The 21,070-nt window shown below is 39.1% G+C and overlaps 1 protein-coding gene across 1 annotated transcript; it reads right to left on the bottom strand.

Moving 5' to 3' along the window:
• Positions 1-9,156: 9,156 nt before the first annotated feature.
• Positions 9,157-15,798, bottom strand: LOC138161613 (C-C chemokine receptor type 5-like). Its single transcript, XM_069088358.1, has 3 exons — positions 15,681-15,798; positions 14,918-14,996; positions 9,157-11,666 (listed from the first exon to the last, which is right to left on the bottom strand). The coding sequence occupies exon 3, from the start codon at positions 11,653-11,655 to the stop codon at positions 10,606-10,608; it is 1,050 nt and encodes a 349-aa protein (XP_068944459.1). The 5' UTR covers positions 11,656-11,666; positions 14,918-14,996; positions 15,681-15,798; the 3' UTR covers positions 9,157-10,605.
• Positions 15,799-21,070: the final 5,272 nt, after the last annotated feature.

Genomic DNA, 21,070 nt, shown 5'->3' with positions numbered 1-21,070 from the left:
CCTCTTTCCCACCCTGGAAAGTGCCACCAGTGCCCCTCCTGTTCTAAGGCCCCAAGCTCCGATGTGCTAGTGTTCCTCCTCCCCCTGGGACTGGGCCCCAGACTGTGACCTGGATCTGTAGATCATGTGACAGAGTCCTGCCCCCAATGCCAGCAAAGAGACCCCTGTAATTTCCTTTTTTTTTGGAGGCAGGGCAATCGGGGTTAAGTGACTTGCCCAAGGTCACACTCCTAGTAAGTGTGTCAAGTGTCTGTATTTCCATCTGACTAATTGTCTGGCCCTTTTTATCATCTGTCGACTGAGAACTCCGGAAGCTGCTGCTGCCACTGCTGATTCAGTCACCCCCGAGGCCTGCTGCTGGTTTGCTGCAGTGTGGCCTATGCTCACTCTTACCCACTCTTACAGACCTTCCTGCCAACCTTCTAAGTTGTCTTGGGCTGGAAAATTCTTTCACCTTGTCCTTTTGTGGGTTCTGCCACTCCAGAATTTGTTTCGAAGCATTATTTAAAGTTGTTTGGAGGGGAATTTGGGAGAATTCAGTTAAGTCTCTGCCTTTTCTCAGCTATCTTGGCTTCATTCCCCCACTGAATATTTCCAACTAGATAATCCTATAGGGAACTCAAACCCAACATGTCAAAAATGGAGCTAATTTTCTTCCTCTGAAAACATACCTTCCTTTCAAACTTTCCTTATTACTCTTATGGGTGCCATTATCTTTCTAGTCGGCCAGGATTGCAACCTCAGCATTTTCCCTTGAATCCTCCTTCTTCCTTGCCCCATATATCCAGTAAGTTGCTAAATCTTGCCATTTATAGCTCCACAACACCCTCCCATTTGTTTCCTTCTCTTCACTTAGTCACACCCTTAGTTCAGGACCTTATCACCTCTCACCTGGACTTTTGCAATAGTTTCCTAATTAATCTCCCTCCCTTCAGGCTCCGCCCTCTCCAGTCCATACTCCACATCTCCATCAAAGCTATTTTCCTAAAAAGCAAGTCTTACTATATCACTTCCCTGTTTAGTAAACTCCAGTGACTCCATGTTGTTATCACCCTCAAAATGTAGCCCTTCACAACCTGGTGCCAACATGCCTCTCCAATTTTATTATATGTTATGCCTCTTCCCCCACTCCATGATACAATGAAATTGGTCTATTTTGTTGTTCTTTACACAAAATTCTTCATTTCCTGTTTCTGTGCCTACCATTGGCTGTCCTCTGTGACTAGGATGTACTCCTACTTCACTTTTGCCTCGTAGCATTTCTTGTTTCCTTCAAAACTCTGTTCAACTTATTTACAAAAGGTTTTCCTGATCCTGATCTGGGAGGGCTTGACCCTCCCCAATTTACATTTTATTTCTTTTCTTTTTTTTTTTGGAGGGAGGAAGGCAGGGCAATTGGGATTAAGTGACGTATCCAAGGTCACACAGCTAGTAAGTATGTCAAGTGTCTGAGGCTGGATTTGAACTTGGGTCCTCCTGTGTACCTAGATGCCCCCAATTTTATTTATTTTCTATGCATTTATCTTGTTCTGTTTGAATAGACTCCTTAAGGGCAAGGTTTGTTTCTTTTTTGTATTGTATCTCCAGTTCCTGGTACATAGTAGGTGCTTAATAAATACTTGTGTAATGAAGTTTACATATAGAAAATATTTTCAATTTGCAAATATTTACTTACAGTTTGCATATATCAAAGACTTGCACTAAGCTTGCCCTCCTCAAAAATGTAGTCTAAAAGACAAAAAGCAAATTGAAACAAAACTTCTATTTTAATGGAAAAAATATTCTATTTTTCTGGATAGGCGATTTGGGATTATTGGTTGATTTTTTTTGCTTTTTGATATATGTCCTCCTTTCATTTCTTGTTCCAGATGGAAAGATTGGTGCTTTTTAATATGTGGTTTATTTCTTCTATCATGCTTGCAAAATGTCACCAAAACTCTGTATTTTTAAGATTGCATTTCTAGGCGAACCTAATTTGTAATTCCCGTGTTGGCATCCTATGTTTTCTGTTGGCTGTTACTCTTTCCTTTTTTTTCTAGCTATTTTTTATAATATCCTGAAACACTGAATTAAGATTCTTTCTAAATATTTTTCTGGGAGTTTTGTCTAGGTAATTATTTTGTTTTTTATTATTTTGATTCCATTAGAACCTTCAAATTCTTCAGAGATTCTAAAATCCTACTAAGAATCTCCACCAATATTTTTAAACTGCTGAGTCTCTTATTTGTGTATCTTTACCTCTTCATTCACTGATTTTTTCATTTTTTTCTTCCTCCTTTAATTTCTTTCTTAGCTTTTCTGAAGAGTCATGTGATAGATCCATTTTTGATCCTGGGACTTTTTCCCTTTCTTTAGTTTCTTTCATCCCAAACTATTCATTATGTTAGGTCCCTCCCCCCCTTCTCTTTTGTTTACTTATTTCATAAGTTGATTTTCCCCCTTTCAATGAAGACATATTCCCTGTGAAAAGTTTTTGTTTTTATTTGTTTATTCTTTTGCATTGGTCATTTCCTACTCTTTTTGCAGTGATGTGGGGAGTTGGGTTCAAATACAGCCATTTTTTCCACCATATTTCTCTTCCCCAAGATCTCTCCCTTCCTACTCCATAAGGCTTGCTTATTCAGTTTTTTTTTTTAATAGCTGAAAGTGATTTCTAATACATTGGTGACAGGATCAAGATTGAAAAGGATCTTGAGTCTGAAAGAATGGATTGAGTGAATAGGGAAAATGCAAAATCCTATTCCTAATGTTTAAAAAAAAGACAAATTCAGTAATAATGTAGGACAGAAGAAATCTAGCTCAGCAGCAGTTCATGTGAAAAAGACTAGTGGGGGTTTTATTTGACAACAAGCTCAATACAAATTAATGCTATGATCACACTACCAAAATAGAGCATGCTACCTTAGTTTGCATTAATAATGTATAATTGCTGTCTAATGGTATATAATTGAGCATAATGGTCCCATCAGGGCAAGTCATTGTCCCATGACATTCCAAAATGCTCAGACCACACCTAGAGTGTTGTGGCTAGTTGTAGAAGACATGTTTTTAGAGGGACAAACTGGGGTATATCCATGGACTGAAGGATCTAGGAAGATTAGATGAGGAAAGTTGAAGAAACCAGGCATGTTTTACTTAGAAAATGGAAATCTTAAAAGGAACATTCTGGCTATCATCAAATATCGTGTGCAAGAGGGTCTGAATTTATTTTGAAGAGCTCCAGAAGGCAGAAGTAAGATTAATATTTGGAGGAATACTTTTAGCTCAATATAAGGAAGCACTTTCTACCAATTAGAACTGTCTAGACACTAGAAGGAGCCACCTCATGAAGTTGTGAGCTCCCAATCACTAGAGCGATTTATGCAAATTCCACTTGACAGGGTTATTTTCAAGAAGGGAGTCAGACTGGGTCAGAGGTTGGATCTGATGACCTCTAAGGGTTCCTTGATTGTAAATACTTGGGTGACATCTGATCTCTTGATTGATGACTGCCTTCCGGGGGCCACCATTTTATTTTTACCATCTGATGTCAGGAATATATGAACATCTAAGGACCCCAGCCATGTTTAACTTCACCCACACCTGGACCCGGTCTCCAGATTTCTCCTTCTCTTTGCCTGTTGCTTTGCCATCCTGGAGAAACCTCTGCTCTGAGTCCCTGCTCTCCAGACTGAGATCTCCCTTCCTGAGGCCATCATTTCAAGAAAGACCTCAGCCAAGCTTCACCTCACTTATGCCTGTACTCAAGTCACTAGATTTTTCATTCTTTATTTCCTGATGTGTTACCTCCACATGGGTACCCAAGCCACCACTTTCTAGCTTCTCTCTATATGTTATCTTTCCCAACTAGAATATAAGCTTGGGGGCAGAGAATCCATTTTTTTTTTGCTTGTATTTGTATCCTTAGCACTTAGCACATGCTAAACACTTAATTAATGTTCTATCCATCCATCCATCCATCCATCCATCCATCCATCTATCTAAAATCTTCCTTTAGTTATTGAGCAAATTCCATGAAATCTAGTTAACTTTTCACAAAAACAATATGAAATTATTTCTTAGATCTTTATCAATAACATACTTTTCTTGACAAGTCTCCCTTCTACTTTTTTCTGTGATGCATAATCTGACAGTAGGAGGTTGCCAGAGGAATTGCTGTCCAGGTACAAGTTGAATTGCATACCTTCTAAGTTCCTTACCAAGTGATTCCAGGACTATACGAACATCTGAGATTTCCCATGTCATTATTCCCCTCTTGATATAATTAAATAATTATTAGCAAGGCAATCATGGCAGAAAGGATAAAGAGTTGGTCTTGGAATGAAGGAGGTCTGGGTCCAAGTCCCATCAGTTCTTAAAGTGGGGTCTGGTGACATCTGGGGGTCTCCATAAAATAATAATAATAAGTAAGATTATAACAGCATCTAACTTGTTGACTTGACAACTCCCAGTGCTGTTGTGAAGATGAGATAATATTATTTATAAAGCACTTTGCAAACCTTAAAGTGCCATGTAAATCCAACTGTTGTTTATTATGTCACAGAGCAGTGGAGGGAGAGTCCATCACAGAACCCTGAAATTTTCCTTAAGGCATGAAAATGTGATATACATGCACTTATTTAAACATTCATAGATAACATGGTACAACCCAGCACAGTTTCCCATTCTATTGGCAGTTCTCACTAACCCCCATGGGACCTAGGTGTTTTGGCAGGAATTGCTTCAGATTTGTAGCATAGTTTGCCAGAAGTAAGACGAGGCAGTGAGAATTTATTCAGCACATACTACATGTCAGTCACTGTGCCAACTGCTGGGGATCCATATATGAGCATAAAGAAAAACAGTCCCTTCCCTCAAGGAGCTTCTATAGAATCTATCTGTCAGTGGAATCTATCTATCTGGCAGAAGCACAAAAAAGCATGGAGAGGCTTTTTCAGACTGATCTCAGGCAAATGGAAACCATCCCTGATTTGCACTGTAGCACTAAAGGCTTCATTTCACTTCCACCTGGAGTCAAATATTGTTTGGAAAGAATTTGATCCTTATTCTTCAACTCCTCTGTCCTTTGGTATTACTAGGTTGGAGAGACTCTACAGTCTTTTTTTTTTTTTATCCCTAGCACATAGCACAGTTCCTGGCACATAGTAGGTGCCAAATAAATGCTAATCCCATGCTCCATACACCAGGTTCTGGAGGACTGAGTTGTTTGTCTCCAGATTCTCACCCTGGGTCCCCAAGGTCCTGATGAGTGAGTGCCCCACCTGTGAGCTACATCTGTCTAGTTCTAGACATGCTCCTCTATTTCCTGGCCATCTCCTCATCGGCTGTTTTTGTGTCTCCAGCATCTGCATACCCCTCAGCTCCTCTCCCCCTAACTTTCTGGTTCTGAAACCATAATCAAATCAACACTGCCTTTGCCAGGCACCCTGCGGGGGAGTCTAGGGCAGGTTTTCAAACCACCACCACCTCCTCGACCACCAGATTTTACAACCACAGCTCCTGAAGACCCAACAAGGGAAGTTCTTGACACCAAGAACTGCCAGCTGTTTCAACGTCAAGGACAGATATGATTTAGTCAGTGGAAATGACATTAGAGAAGAGGCTTTGCTGCTGCCTCTTGAGCACCCCGGGGACCTTTCCACCTGACTGGCAGCTGAAGCCCTCCATTTGTTTTGTCTTCCCCATTAGGATCTCAACCTCCAAGGAAGGGGGACTGTCCGACCTTTCTATCTGTATCCTCCAGAACTGAGCACATAGAATATGGTTAATAAGTGCTTTATTCACTTATTTACTTATTATGAATTGAAAAGGTATGTCATTCTATTCCCTATGACCCCAATCACCACCCCTGTAAGTTTTCAAGCCAGAATATCTCTCCTTGTCCATCACTCCCTTATATATGCTGCCTTTCCCTTTAAGGGTACTTGAAAGCAGGAATTTCTCTTTGTTTTTGTATTTGTATCTGGGGTTTAGCACAGTAGTCAATGAATATTCATTCATTCATTTGTTCATTCAATTGCATAACAAAATAACAAAACATAACAAAATAAAAAGAAAGTGAGTCTATTTCACATGACATAACACAATTGAGCATTTTAAATATTTTTGAGCAAAATTTATTTTTTTATCATGATCAAAACAGGGAAACTGATTTATTAGGGGAGTGCCAAGCTTTGTTTAGTACTTCTTTCTTCAATATCCCCCAATCTTGTGTAATTAAAGCAGGAACCCCAAGGGGAAGCTTCAGTCTGGGTCTTGCCAACATCCAACCCATGATACATGATTCTGATTCATGATACACAATTCTGGAGTAAGGCAGTTATGGCAACCAGGGACACCAATTTGTCTGGAGGAAGAGTTTGGGTTAAAGATTCTGGGAAAGTCAAGTTGTTTTGCTGCAGTAGAAGAGACATTTGTAAAGAGCAAATTTCTATAACTCAGGACAGTATTATACTATATGGAAGCAGCAAGCATTTTAATCAGCTTTGAATAATAATGACATAAGATCTTCCATTTATAAAGCACTTTAAAGTTTTATAAAGTACTTCTCCATACATTATCTCATGTGATTCTCATATTGTTCTTCAAGGCAAATAGTTTAAATATTGTCATCCTCATCTTAAAGATAAGGAAAATGAGGCTTGAGAGTGATGAGAATGATGTAATTTGCCCAAGATCAGAGGTAAATTCATTCAATCCTGTACTAGAATCTAGATAATCTTTATTTTTGTATGTGTATATATGTGTGTGTCTATACACACATGTATTTGATGCTTTTTTTTTAAAGCAATTGGGGTTAAGTAACTTGCTCAAGGTTAAACACAGCCAGTTATTTCTGGGTGTGGTGCTAAGTATCTGAGCCCGGATTCTATCCCCAGGTCATCCCGACACTGGGGCTGGTGCTCTTACTCGCTGTGCTATCTGGCCGCCCCAATATTTGATGCTTTTTAAATACATTGTAATCATTTCCTGATAACTGCCTCCTTTCCCTCTTCCATGCCCCTTTAACCAGTAGAAACCTCTATTGCAACATCAACAAAAAAGAAAAAAATGGTGAGAGAAAACCAACTGACTCAGGAACTTCCTCTCCCAACGTGTGACACATTTTATACCCATAACCTCTCCACCAAGAAAGTGGAAATATGTCTTGTCAGTTTTCTGGAGTTAAGATGAAATTAGAGCTTCTAATTCTAAATTCAGAGTTCTTTCCCTTATAGTACATTGGCTTTTATTATAAGAAAAATTTATCTTAGCCCCGGGCTTACACATTTAGAGTTCTAAATTTTATAGTTTTCAAATTGAATGTCGTGCCCTAACTCAGAGACCAAATCAGAAAAGATTTTGAGCAAGGCAAAGAGAGAAGGGCAAGGAAGGAGGGAGAAGGAACCATAAAAGATAGCTTGAATATTAACTAGATTTTTTTTCACGAGTTATTGTCTCATGAGCTGTATATATTTTTCCTGACTTCTTTCTCCGTCCTCCCTCCCTTATCTTTTAAAGTTGTATTGATTTCCCTTTGTTTTTGCACTGTGATAATTTCCTGTACATTCCTCTCTACCACAAAACCCTCCTTTATAACAACAACAATAAAACCCAAACAAACAGCTAAATGAAACCAATGCATCTAGCAACCCATCGTATGCCCTATTCTGCACCTAGAGACCCCCCATCTCTCTCCTGAATGGAAAGAGTTAAGTCACATCAATTCTCCATATATCCCATTATTTCTGAGTGATGGTTGTCCACAAAGTCTATATTCAGACAATATGGAAAAAGTCCCTTATTCAGTTTTGCATGAATTTCAGTTCATTCAAGTAGCTTTGTTTTAAGCTGTCTGGCAAGGTACCTATTTGACAAAATATCTGTTAAAGAAAAACATGTTTTCCAAAGTTATGTTTGAAGTTGTCACTACATGCCTTTCATTCTCATATTCTACTTGTAAAATTCCATAAAAGGGGTTTAGAAAGGACTAATTTTCCAGTTCTCAACCTTTCAGGAAGCAAGAGGACAATTAGCACAGAGTGCTAGGCCTAGAGTAAGGAAGACTTGAGTTCAAATATAGCTTAGATATTTGGTAGCTGTGTGACACTGGGCAAACCATTTGACCACTGTCCACTTCAGTTTCCTCATAAGTACAATAGGGATAAAATAGCATCTACCTCTGAGGGTTGTGGTGAGGGTCAAATGAGATACTTGTGAAATACCTTGTCAACCTTAAAGAACTCTATAGATTGCAGCTGTTATTATTTTGACAAAGTAGAAGAGAGAGACATTTTGCTTTCCCCTAAATAATACTTAATCTGTAAGGGGAAAAAAATAGTGTTCATTCGCCAGGTTCCTTCATTAAGCTTTACCTTCCAAACGAGCTATTATTAGATCATCTTGTACACTTATTTCCTGTCCTTCCACTTATGTACTTCTGGCATGGATTCTGGCTTTAAATTGCCTTCCAGTTAATAAACTTGTGGGACACCATTATCTTATAGGATGCTGATGTAGGAAGGCATCCTGGTGCAGTAGAAAACACAATCAAATAGGAGGCAGGGACCAGGGCTGGATTCTAGTTCTAGTGACCTTGGACAGGTCCCTCTCCTCACTCTGCCTCAGTTTCCTCTTTTTGGACTTCTAGGGTTCTTGAACGGATCACATGAGATAAAGACAGAATATGGATTTGAATCCTTGCTCTGTTAAACCCAACTTTAACACTAGGTAGCTGTGTGACCATAGGCAAAGCACTTGACCTCAATGAACCTCAGCTTTCTCATCTGGAAAATGGGGATAATTCTTGTAGCCCCTACCTCATGAGTATTTTTTTAATGGGGCTTTAATGAGATAACATGTGGAGTCCTTTGTAAAAAATAAAATGCTATAATGAACATCAACTGTTATTACTGTTGTTGTTATTTCTCTGACCTTGGTCCAGCCACTTCATTTCTCTGGGCCTCAGTTCCCATGTCTACAAGATGAAAGGGTTAGTTTGGATGGCCTCTGGATCATAAGATACTTTACAATTCTATATCTTATGTAAAATTACTTTTAAAGCAATATAGAGCTGCACTAGGACTTTTGGGACACCCTGTATAAATGTATCCTTAAGGTCTTGTGTTGCCAGGTCAAGCCTAAAGCCAGTTGTACCCCCTTTAGAAAAGCAGACAGTGTGGTTAGGAAGATTTTATTTTCTAAATAAAGTCATATCTAGATTTTAAAAATGAAGTTCTGGAAAGCAAGCCAGAGAGTCTATCTTTTGAGTGGCATTAACAATAATGTCATCTTTGGCCATTTGGTCTGACCAAGTTTCTAAGTTGCATCCTGAAGATGCTTTAGGAAAAAAAAAAGCATTACTGTTTAATAATCACTCCAAGACAAAGCTGGAGGCTCCATGTGCAGGACATTGTCTACGTTCTTATATAGAATGATCTGATGGAATGGGTAACAAATACTTCAAAAAGGAAGCAAACAGCATAAATAGGCCAATACATTGAATCTGGGAAATAGAATTATCCAACTTACTCTAGACATTGTCAGTATTTAGGGTTTAAGAATATGCCCCTCCCCCTCTATGGACTTCATTATTGTTAACTGGGAAATGGGGCGTTGGACTATATGTTATGGCTCTCAATCTGTAACAGTAACCACAACCAGGCCTGTGACCTGTGATCATTTCTATACTGAACTTAAAAATGTCATCAGCCACCCTTCCTGTCATCTGAATAGCTGCATCTTGGCCTAAGCCCTTGCCATTCTGCTCCTCACCAGTCCACTGTGCCCCATTTCTATGCTGCCCCATGCCTATCTCCTTACCCTGCTTTAAAAAAAGGAATAGAATGGAAACTCCATGAGAGTAAGGAGGCAAGGATGATTTCACCTGAATATCTGCATCCCCAGTAGCTAGTATACAGAAGGTGCATAGTAAATGTTTACTGCTAGACTATATACATTTTATCCTATTTCATAAAATGATAACACTTCAAAAAGTTTTGGTTTTAGTCTTACATTTCATTTTAAGCATAAAAGCCATGTATGCATATCATAACACATCATTCATGATATAAAAGAATCCATTAACTTGAATATCCAGTGTTCATTGTTCTGCTTGCCCCAATCCTAATGATCCAGCTTCAAGCATCTTTCTGATGACATGCTAAAATAGATAATGTTTAACTCATCTGCTCTATCTATCTATCTATCTATCTATCTATCTATCTATCTATCTATCTATCTATCTATCTATCTATCTATCTACCTATCTATCCATCTACATACAGATATATACACTATATATCTACATATCCATATATGTATGTAGGTATATGGCAGTAGGCTTGAGAGTTGACTAGACTAAATAGGAGAGACACACAAGGATCCAGGCCATTCTGTTGTAACTCAGGAGAAGTCACTTGATACTCAAGGAGTCTTCTGGAGCTATGGAATGATGTATTTATTGAGAAGTGGAAATATTAAATTCAGTTCTGTACCTGGAGTCTGAATATTCATGTGTTTCTTTGCCTTTTAGGGTTCTCTATTCTTGAATCTCTAAGATTTTCAGTTCTTTTCAAGATTCATAGGACACCCTCCCCCCATCAGGCCATTTTTTAATGATCCTTTTTACAAACCAGCAGAGACTTCTTGCTCCCCAGTAGAAGGAGTGTGTGTTGAGCTCACTCGGTCAAGTGCATCCCCATGGAAAATGGGGCACTGTTTGCAGAAACGCCGGACAATGTATTTGCGGAAGAAAGTAGAGAGGTATCTCCTAAACTTTTCTCCAACAAAGGCATAAATCACTGGGTTGATACAGCAGTGAGTCATTCCAAGTGTTTCTGTCAATTGCATGGCTCGACCAAGGTTCTTGGAGCTATCACAATTGTCCAGACCAAAGAAAACTTGGAATGTATTCAAGAAAAGCACAATGTTATAAGGGGCCCAGAAGAGAAAGTAAACAATCATAATCACAAAGATTAACCTCACTGCCTTGTGTTTCTTCTTCTCATTCCGACACCTTAGCAATGTTTTTATGATTCCTGAGTAGCAGATGACCATAACAAAGAGGGGTAGCACTAACCCCAAAAGATTCATCTTTAAAGTTTGCAAGTTCTTCCAGACAAAGGACTGATCTGATGGGAAATGAGGGCTGCAGGTGTGTTGCATGCCTTCCTTTTGAGATTTGGTGAAGATGATTGCTGGGAGAGAGGCAAAGCCAGCCACCACCCAGGTGATGACACTTGTCAAAATTCCAAAGGTGACAGTCCTAACTTTCAGAGCAAACACGGCATAGACAATGGCCAGGTACCGATCGATGGTCAAGAGGATGATGAAGAAGACTCCTCCAAAGAAACCCATGTGATAGAATCCCGTCAACATCTTACACAAGACATCTCCAAAGATCCACTGGTCTGCAGCGTAGTGAGCCCAGAAGGGGAGGGTGATGATGAAAAGTAAATCAGAGATGGCCAGATTGAGCAGATAGATGTCAGTCATGCTTTTCAGCTTTTTGCATCTTATCAAGATGAGAAAAACTAGAGCATTGCCCACAAAGCCAAAAATGAACACCAGGGAGTATAGTGGAGGGAGGAGCCATGAAGCTGTGTGCTTCACATCGAAGTTTTGGCAAGGAGCTTTATAATCATAGTAGAAGGATGAAGTGGTTGACTCGTCCATTTTAATCTGTCCTGTGAATGAAGAAAAAAAATGTGCTTTTCTTTCAGTATAGTATCACTAGGAATCACAAGGTCATAAATTTAGAGTTAGCAGGGACCTTTGAGGTCATCTAGTCCCACACCCTTGTTTTATAGTTGAGGAATCTGTGGTCAGAAAGGTTAAGTTACTTACTTAGTGTTAAGTACACATAATTTGAACCCAGCCCTCCTAACTAAAAATTTTTTGCTGTTTTCACTAGAGTGAGCTCCCTCTTCAGTAATCTACGAGTGTGCATAAAATCAATCTATCAACCAACCAACAGCATTTATTTAGTGTTTGCTATATGACAGGCACTGTACGTGCATCAGTACATATTTATGATAGCATTGATGGTGGTGTTCTTTATCTATGGAGATGATGCTTCTGACCCATTGTCTAGACTCAAGCATTTGTAGAGTTGCTTTAAGGTTTATAAAGCAGAATATGTAAGGGATCACATTTGGTCATCACAATGACCTTAGAAGGGAGGTCTAGTCCCCATTTCACAGATGTGGCAAATCAGTCTGAAAGATTCAAACTCAGGCTTCTTAACTTCGAGTTTGCACAGTGTTGGCCAGATTCCTCTAGTCATCATTGGAGCACACTCTTTTCAGCATTTCCCCTCTCCCCAAGAAGCAATAATGGATTTGTAGTGATCCTGTAATACCTTTCCAATCCATTCCTCTTGTGACCATATGCAGATTTCATAAATATTAAATTTCACATATAGTGATCACTTTCAGAAAATTCTTTCATCTACATGGCATACTACGAAGAACAACCAGGGGGCAAGCCTTCAGTCTCAGATCTGCCATTTGCAAACCATATTATCTTAAGCAAAATCACTGTATGTTTCTGGGACAAAGTTTGTTGTTATTGTCAAGTTGTTTTACTTGTGTGACTCTTTGTGACCCCATTTGGAGTTTACTTGGTGAAGACACTAGAGCGGTTTGCTTTTTCCTTTTCCAGTTCATTTTACAGTTGAAGAGTCTGAGGTAAACAAAGTTCAGTGACCTGCCTGAGGTAATACAGCTAGTAAGCATCTGAGGCCAGGACAAAGTTTACTCACTTGTAAAATGAGGGCCTTACTCTTAGGTAATATCCAAAGTCCTTCCTAACTCTGCCTTTGCTGAAGGTAGAAAACCAGACACAAAATATTTAGCTCAGTGAATAGAAGGGCAAACAGATGCAAATAACATGGATTTGCTATTGCAAATCCTACTGCAGGCAGTTCTGGCTTTTGGTCTGTAGTCTTTACACACACACACACACACACACACACACACACACATATATATATATCTGCAGACACATATTGACTGCATCAGATAATCAAGTTTGCAGGCTGTGTTGTAGCCAAAGGGTCAAGAGTGAACAAAGGCACTGGATGCCCAAGAGAACATCTTAGGGTATTAACATGGAGACACCCTTCCCCTTGTTATGGAATTCTTGGCTTTGAGGCACTCAAAAAAGACCATGGAGATCACAAGTAGAGTGGAGGGTTCCTTATTTTTTAATATGGGTGGAGAATTTCACTTTCCCTTTAGAATTACATGCAGTGGAGATAGCAGAACCTGTTGAGGGTATAGGGTGGGAGAGGTAAGCAGAAATGAATTGGACCAACTAAATAATGGAGTGGATAGTACTTCCTGTATTGCATTAGGTGAAAGCTCATTATTTTTGATGGGAGAGGGGGGAGTCCAACTTGGGATTTCATCGGGGAAGGGATTCCCAGTGAGAAAATGCCTTCCATTGATACAGATCAACATCTCCTCTTTAACTAAAAACCATTTTTTTTGGGTGGGGGAGGCAATGGGAAGTGCCTTGCCCAAGGCTGCACAACTAATATGCATTAAAGGCAGGGCTTGAACACAGGTCTTTCAGACTTCAAGGACATCTCTCTCTCCACTAAGTCCCACTGGTTCTTATAAAGCTTGTAGAGATAGTGTCTGGAGCTATGACTTCTTTGGCCTGGAGGACTTCTGAAGGACAATTCCTTCTATCAAAGCAAAGCTCACTTTCTAGAACCTTGAGAGTTGACATGATTTGCCCAGGGTCACACAGTCACAGTATATATCAGAGGCAAAACCTTAACTCAGGTCAAGCTATGTCTCTTAGAAAGCTTGTAGGTATCAGGTGTGGTGCAAATTGTCCTTAACTAACCAAGAGGGCAGCTAAATAGCATAGTTCATAGGGTGCTGGCCCTGGAGTCAGGAAGACTCATCTTCCTGAGTTCAAATCTGGCCTCAGGTACAACCTAGCTGTGTGACCTTGGGCAAGTCACTTAAACCTGCTTGCCTCAGTTTCCTCCTCTGTTAAATGAGCTGGAGAAGGAAATGGCAGTATCTTTGCCAAGAAAACCCCAATGAGATTGCAAAGAGTTGGACACAGATGAACAACAGCAACAAGCCAGGATTCCCCCATCTATGCAAGCTCTAATCTGGATTTTCTACAAATCATATTTAACATCTCAAAGCCTTCAGGTCAAAGGATCAGTGCATCATAGATTTAAAGAGAGAAAGGACCTTAGAGTCCAGCTTGGCTCATTTACAGATAGGGATAGCAAGGCACCAGACAAATGGGTTGACTTTTTTTTCCTACATGACATAGTTCCTTTAGCATAGACAGCTGAAATAACTACCTGAATCAGAGAGAGAACTGTGACTCCCTCAAAGTCCAGTCACAAGGTGTTTTTATATTAGTCACAGCATGAAGAAGACCTCAATTCAAATCCTTTCTTTGGTGCATATTGACCATGAGACCCTGGCCAAGTCACTTAAGCTCTCAAACTTCTAGAAAATGAGCTCTGCATTGATAGGAAGAATTTCCTCATTCAGAAGTTCCTGAGGCAAATGAAATCATAACCCCAGACTCTATCTCTAATCCCTAACAGGAAGTAAGTTTTTTAATACTTCTTATGTATATAGATACTTTGGACAGTCAGGGGAAGCCTGTGGACCCCTTCTCAGAATGTTTTTAAATGCATAAAATTAAATACATAGGCTTGTCAAAGCAACTAATTATATTGAAATATAGTTATCAAAATATTTTTCCATCCAAATTCATGGCTGCATGAAACCTATCCAGGGATTCAATACCAGGTTAAGAACCCCTGATTGAAAGCTATGCAAGAAGTAAGTGCTTGCAGAAAAGGGAGCTTTCGATGCAGTTTGCACTGAACTAAGCAGATATATAGGAATGCCATGTGAGGTTTAAATACTACCATAAAAGAAAAAACTCTCACCTTCCAACAATGTCTTTCAGGAGATGGATGAATCACAAGATTTCAGAAGCCATCTAGTCCAGTCCACACCTAAGAATCTCTGACAGGAGAAGAAACATAATGACTCGGTTGCCTGTACTATTATGTATGTAGAATCTTAGCAGGAAAAGGACATTCCCTTCCACAGTGGACATTTTTAGCACATGACTTTAATCCATCCCATCCTTCCCTGAGGTAGAGGAGAGAGAAGCTGGAAGGTATGATGTTGGGTAAGGAGAAGAGGGAAGAAAAGTTAATTCTGCTTAATTTGGGGATAAGTTTCCATCCAGCAAAATCTCTTCTCTCTCACTTTTAACCCCTGAGGGGAATTCCCATTTACCCCCTTTCTTGATATCTGGGTTTATAGTCAGAGGAATCTGGGCTCAAATCCTGGCACTACCATCCTGTGTGACTTTGGGTTTGTCATCTCTCTCTCTGGGCTTCAGTTTGCTCATCTGGAAAACAAAGGCTTTGGACCTGATGATCTCTCAGATGGCTTCCAGCTCAACATCCCATGATCCATTTGCAACTGTGCCTCACAAAATGATCCAGCAATAAATAACTAGTAGTTCAAGGAAAAACATTTGCCCTAACCTTGCTGATTATTTTCAGAGCAAAATGCCATCCAAAGGTAAATGCACAATGCATAGGATGCTTGTAATAACCTTGCCTCTGACTCCCTTTTAGAGAAAAAAGTCATGGTAGCAAATAAATATAATAAGAAGAAAAAATATCCACAACTCACCAATAGACAGTTTTCTCCACAGGGCACAAAAGTTTTAACCTCCTCATGGACCTTGCTGTGAAAATCAGTAGATAAAGTTTGGTGTGCAAAAGTAGGAAATAACATTTCCTGCAAAAAAAAAAAAAAAGGGCGGGGATATACTAAACACATATACATAGTATAGAATTGACCAAACCTCCCCTCCCTCCACTACTCACACAAATCCCCAAACTGAAGTGCCATAGTTCTTCTCCTTGTTCCAGCATCCAAATAGAATATATCTGTTGAAATCTTGTTGCACAATCCTGGATTCGAGTTAGGCACACCCTGGTATGTGGCTCAGGGTCCCACAATTCTCATGATTTTACAAATCTAGAAGCCTTGGTAAAGCATATCTCCTTTGCCCAAAGGCCAACAATAATTGGTACCAATGATCCCTAGTGATATACCCACAGTAAAAGTTCAGTTGCAAAAAAAAAGAGTGCCTGGCTAATGAATCTCAAAGGAAGAATCAAGGCACAAACTTTGTAAGTTACCATTAAGAGCTTTATTTTACAGATAGATGGCCTGGCACATAGTGGGCAGTTAATAAATGTTTTAAAGTGAGTGACTAGAGAAACAAAGAAAGAAGAAGGAGGCTTCAGACTATGAGTGACAGAATATAAAAACCCCAAAGTTGAAATTAGCTGTGTTCTCCTAGATCCTTCCCTGACACTCCACTGAGCTGGTACCTGTTCTCTGCCAAGAAACATAGTACAGAAAGTTGTGCCATGGTAAGAAAAGACTGGAGTCAATAATAGGAAGAAAGGAGTGTCGTACTTAAATTTAAAAAAAAATTTATTTAGTATTTTATTTCCCCGCAATGTAAAAACAATTTTTAACATTTATTTTTAAAACTTTTGAGGTCCAAATTCTCATCTTTCCTCCCTCCGCATCCCCCTCATTGAGAAGGTAAGCAATTTAATACAAGTTATACATGTGTAGTCATGCAAAACATTTCCATATTAGTCATGTTGTGAAAGAAAACATAGACCAAATAAAGAAAACCTCAAGAAAAATAAGAAAGTTTTTAAAAAGTATGCTTTAATCTGTATTCAGATACCATCATTTCTTTCTCTGGAGATGAAGGCATTTTTCATCATAAGGCCTTCAGAATTGTCTTGGATTATTGTATTTCTAAGAATAGCTAAGTCATTCACATCTGATCATTTTACAATAGTGCTGGTACTTTGTACGTAGTACATTTCACTTTGCATCAGCTCATGTAAATCTTTTCATGTTTTTTTTGAGAGCATCCTGCTTATCATTGCTTAAAGCACAATAGTATTCCATCATAATCACATACCACAATTTGTTCAGACATTCCCTAATTGATGGGCATCCCCTCAATTTCCAATTCTTTGCCACAAGAAAAGAGCTGCTATACATATTTTTGTACACATAGGTCTTTTTCCTGTTTGTTTGTTTTTTTTTATCCCTTTTGGGATACAGACCTAGTAGTGGCATTGCTATTTCAAAGGGTATGCATGATTTTATAGCCCTTTGGGCATAATTCCAAAATGCTCTCCAGAGTGGTTGAATCAGTTCACAACTTCACCAACAGTGCTTTAATGTCACATTTTTCTCATATCCTCTCCAACATTTGTCATTTTCCTTTTTCTACCCAATTAGCCAATCTAATAGGTATGAGGTAGTACCTCAGAATTGTTTTAATTTGCATTTCTCCAATCAGTAGTGAGTTAGGATATTTTCTTCATATGGCTATAGTTTTGATTACTTCATCTGAAAACTGTTCCTATCTTTTGATCATTTATCAGTTAGGGAATGGCTCTTATTTTTATAAATTTGACTTGGTTCTCTATATATTTGAGGAATGAGGCCTTTATCAGAGAAACTTGCTTCAAATTTTTTTCACAGTTACTATTGCTAACTGTATTGCCTTCCATTCTATTGCCTACCTGTTTATTCTGTTCTCTCCTTTCATTCTGTCCCTCCTCAAAAGTGTTTTGCTTCTTACTATCTTCTCCCCCAATCTGCTCTCCATTCTATCACCCTCTCCTTCTCTTATTTCCTTCCCCTCCTACTTTCCTGTAGAGTAAGATAGATTTTTATGTCCATTTGAGTGTGTATGTTATTCCCTCTTTCAGTCAGTTCTGATGAGAGTAAGGTTTACTCACTCTTCTTCACTTCCCCCCTCTTTCCCTCCACTGTAAAAGCTTTTTCTTACCCCTTTTATGTGAGATAATTTACCCAATTCTACCTCTTCCTTTCCCTTTCTCCTGGTACATTCTTCTCTCTTACACCTTAGTTTTATTTTTTTTATATCATCCCTTCATATTCAGCTCACACCTGTGCCCTCTGTCTATATATTTGTATATATATTTCTTCTAACTGCCCTCATAATGAGAAAAGTCTTACAAACATCATCATCCCATGGAGGAATGTAAATAGTTTAACCTTATTAAATCCCTTATGTTTTACCTTTTCTTATTTACTTTTTTATGTTTTTCTTGAGTCTTGTATTTGAAAGTCAAATTTTCTATTGAGCTCTGGTCCTTTCATTAAGAATGTCTGAAAGTCCTCTATTTTATTCACTATCCATTTTTCCCCTGAAGGATTATACTCAGTTTTGCTAAGTAGGTGATTATAATCCTAGCTTCTTTACCTCCCAAATATCGTATTCCAAACACTCTGATCCTTTAATGTAGAAACCACTAAATCTTGCATTATCCTGACTGTGGCTCCATGATCTTTGAATTGTTTGTTTCTGGCTGTTTGCAATATTTTCTTCTTGACTTGAGAGCTCTGGAATTTGGCTGTAATATTCCTGGGAATTTTCATTTTGGGATCTCTTTCAGGGTGAATTCTTTTTTTCTTTTTTTTGCTTTTTGGAGTGCAGTTGGGGTTAAGTGACTTGCCCAAGGTCACACAGTTAGTTTTTGTTTTAAGTGTCTGAGGCTGGATTTGAACTCAGGTGCTCCTGACTCCAGGGCTGGTGCTCTATTCACTGCGCCATCTACACACCCCTAGGCTCTTTTTTTAATCATGGCTTTCAGGTAGTCCAACATTTTAAAAATCACCTCTCCTGAATCTACTTTCCAGGTCACTTGTTTTTCCAATGAGATATTTCACATTGTTTTCTACTTTTTCATTCTTTTGGTTTTATTTTATTGTTTCTTGATTTTTCATAAGGTCATTAGCTTCCATTTGCTCAATTCTAATTTTTTTCTTCAGTGAATTTTTATGCCTCTTTTTTCATTCAACTAATTCTGTTTTGAAGGCATTCTTCTCCTCACTGACTTTTTGCACCTTTTTTTTTTTTTTACCAATTGGACTAGTCTGTTTTTTAAGGTATTATTTTCTTCATTATTTTTTTATGTCTCCTTTACCAAACTGTTGCCTTGTTTTTTATGATTTTCTTGCATCACTCTCATTTCTCTTCCCATTTTTTTCTCCCTCTCTTACTTGATTTTCAAAATCCTTTTTGAACTCTTCCATAGCTTGAGACCAATTTGTAGTTTTCTTAGGGGCTTTGGATGTTGGAGCTTTGGCTTCATTACTTTCTTTTGAGCATGTGTCTTCATCTTCCTTGCTCCCATACTACTTTCCTATGGTCAAAATTTTTTTCTGTTGCTTATTCATTTTCTCAGCCTATTTCTTGACTTTTAACTCTTTGTTCAAGTAGGGCTCTGCTTGTGGGGTGGATGGAGCACTGTCCCAAGCTTCAGGGGTTCTGTGCAGCTGTTTTCTAGGGCTGTGTAAGCTTTCAGTTTTTCCAAGGTGGATGATCTAAGGTGAGGTGCTTTGTTACTCTTCTGGTCTGTGGGCTACCACGAGCACTCTTTTGTCCCCTATAACTGTGATGAGGGAGCCTGTTCCACTGCTTCCATGAGCTTTGGTGTGTTAGCGCTCCTCCTCGCTCTGAGAACCCTGTCTCAATTCCAGCCAAAAGACCTCCTTCTGACCAGTTGTGTGATCCCTTTTAGGCAGGTGAGCTGAAAGCATTAGAAGCAGCTGCTACAGCTGCTGATTCAGTGTCTCCCGAGGCCTGCTCGGTGTTTGCTGGTGCTGGGACTATGTTGCTGCAGCCTGCTCTGGACTGTGCTTCCCTCTCATCCAGGTGTGAGAAACATTTCCTGCCAACCTTCTAAGTTGTCCTTAGCTGGAAAATTATTTTACTCCGTCCTTTTGTGGGTTCTGTCACTCCAGGAATTGCTTTATGGCATTATTTAAAGGCGTTTGGGGGAGAGCTCTGGTAAGTAGCTGCTTTTTCTTCACCATCTTGGCTTTGCCCCATCCAAATGTTGTCCTTTTAGTATCCAAGAAGCCTGGTAGTCTTAGTTCTTGTGAGTGAGTCATCCACTTTTGGTTAAGATCATGGTGTTAGAGTGGGAAGGGACTTTATGAACTGCTTGGTACAGCCCCTTCATTACAGAGATGAAGAAACTGAGTCAAGGAGAGATTAAATGATTTGCTCATGAACTCACCACTAGTAAGTGTCAGCTGCAGGATTTTGAACCCAAGTCTGCCTTAGTCCCAAAATGGCACTTTTATGTATTTACTTTCCATGGATCCTTTTCACTGATTCCCTTAGAAAAGTAAAGATGCATTTACTTTCAGCCAAGATCAACTCTTGTCATCTAAAAACCAAATGGACCAAAATCCTTATGTTTAGAATGGGTGGAAGGTAGATATCTGTGGTTTTTTTTGGTTCACATGCCTCCTTTGACCTAGTTAACAAAATTCAGTGTAAGTTCTAGGATTTTAAACATTCTTTTTTTGTTGTTGTTGAAAATAAAGTGCAAGATGGGACTGTAGGACACCTTGGGCCTTCATTATTCCTATGAAAGGTGTAATGCCTGTGCCCAACCATGAAAAAGAAGATGAATAATTGATATATCAAGCAGCTTGGATTTAACTTCTATCAAGTTCTGGTGCTTTATTCTGGACATACACATACACACATACACAGTATCCCACATATACACACATACACCCACATAATTCAACTGTTCCCAGTAGAAACACATGCACACACATGTGCATACACACAAGTGCCTCAACCCCACCACTACCAAAAACCACATCTTATCTATATTGGAGCAGATTTCCTCAGACAAGATGGCTCAGGCTTAGCAAATAACTCCATGAAAGGAAACTCTCCAGGAAATGGCTCACAAAGTCCTCCCTCAGTCCTCAGGTTAAGAACAAACAAGGAAACGAAAAGGAGATAAAGAATTTTATCTCTGATTTTGGAAAAAAAAGAATTAAAGATTTTGTCCAAAGATAGGGAGCTGAAATCTCTATCAGCCAATAAGGGCAAACACCTAACAGTGGGAAGGGAAAGAAACCAACTTTTCTTTTTTTGTTTTTGTAGATTTTCAAAGTACTTAATGTTGAGTAACCACTAA

This window comes from Petaurus breviceps, unplaced genomic scaffold, assembly GCF_028583685.1.
Source record: "Petaurus breviceps papuanus isolate PSGF00001 unplaced genomic scaffold, PetGlider_PUasm1.0 185, whole genome shotgun sequence".
NCBI lineage: Eukaryota > Metazoa > Chordata > Mammalia > Diprotodontia > Petauridae > Petaurus > Petaurus breviceps.
This window is presented reverse-complemented; position numbering and strand designations above follow the sequence as displayed.

Bases quoted from the DNA above. Each gene is read 5' to 3' on its own strand.
- LOC138161613 (XM_069088358.1), bottom strand. From the start codon at position 11,655: ATGGACGAGTCAACCACTTCATCCTTCTACTATGATTATAAAGCTCCT.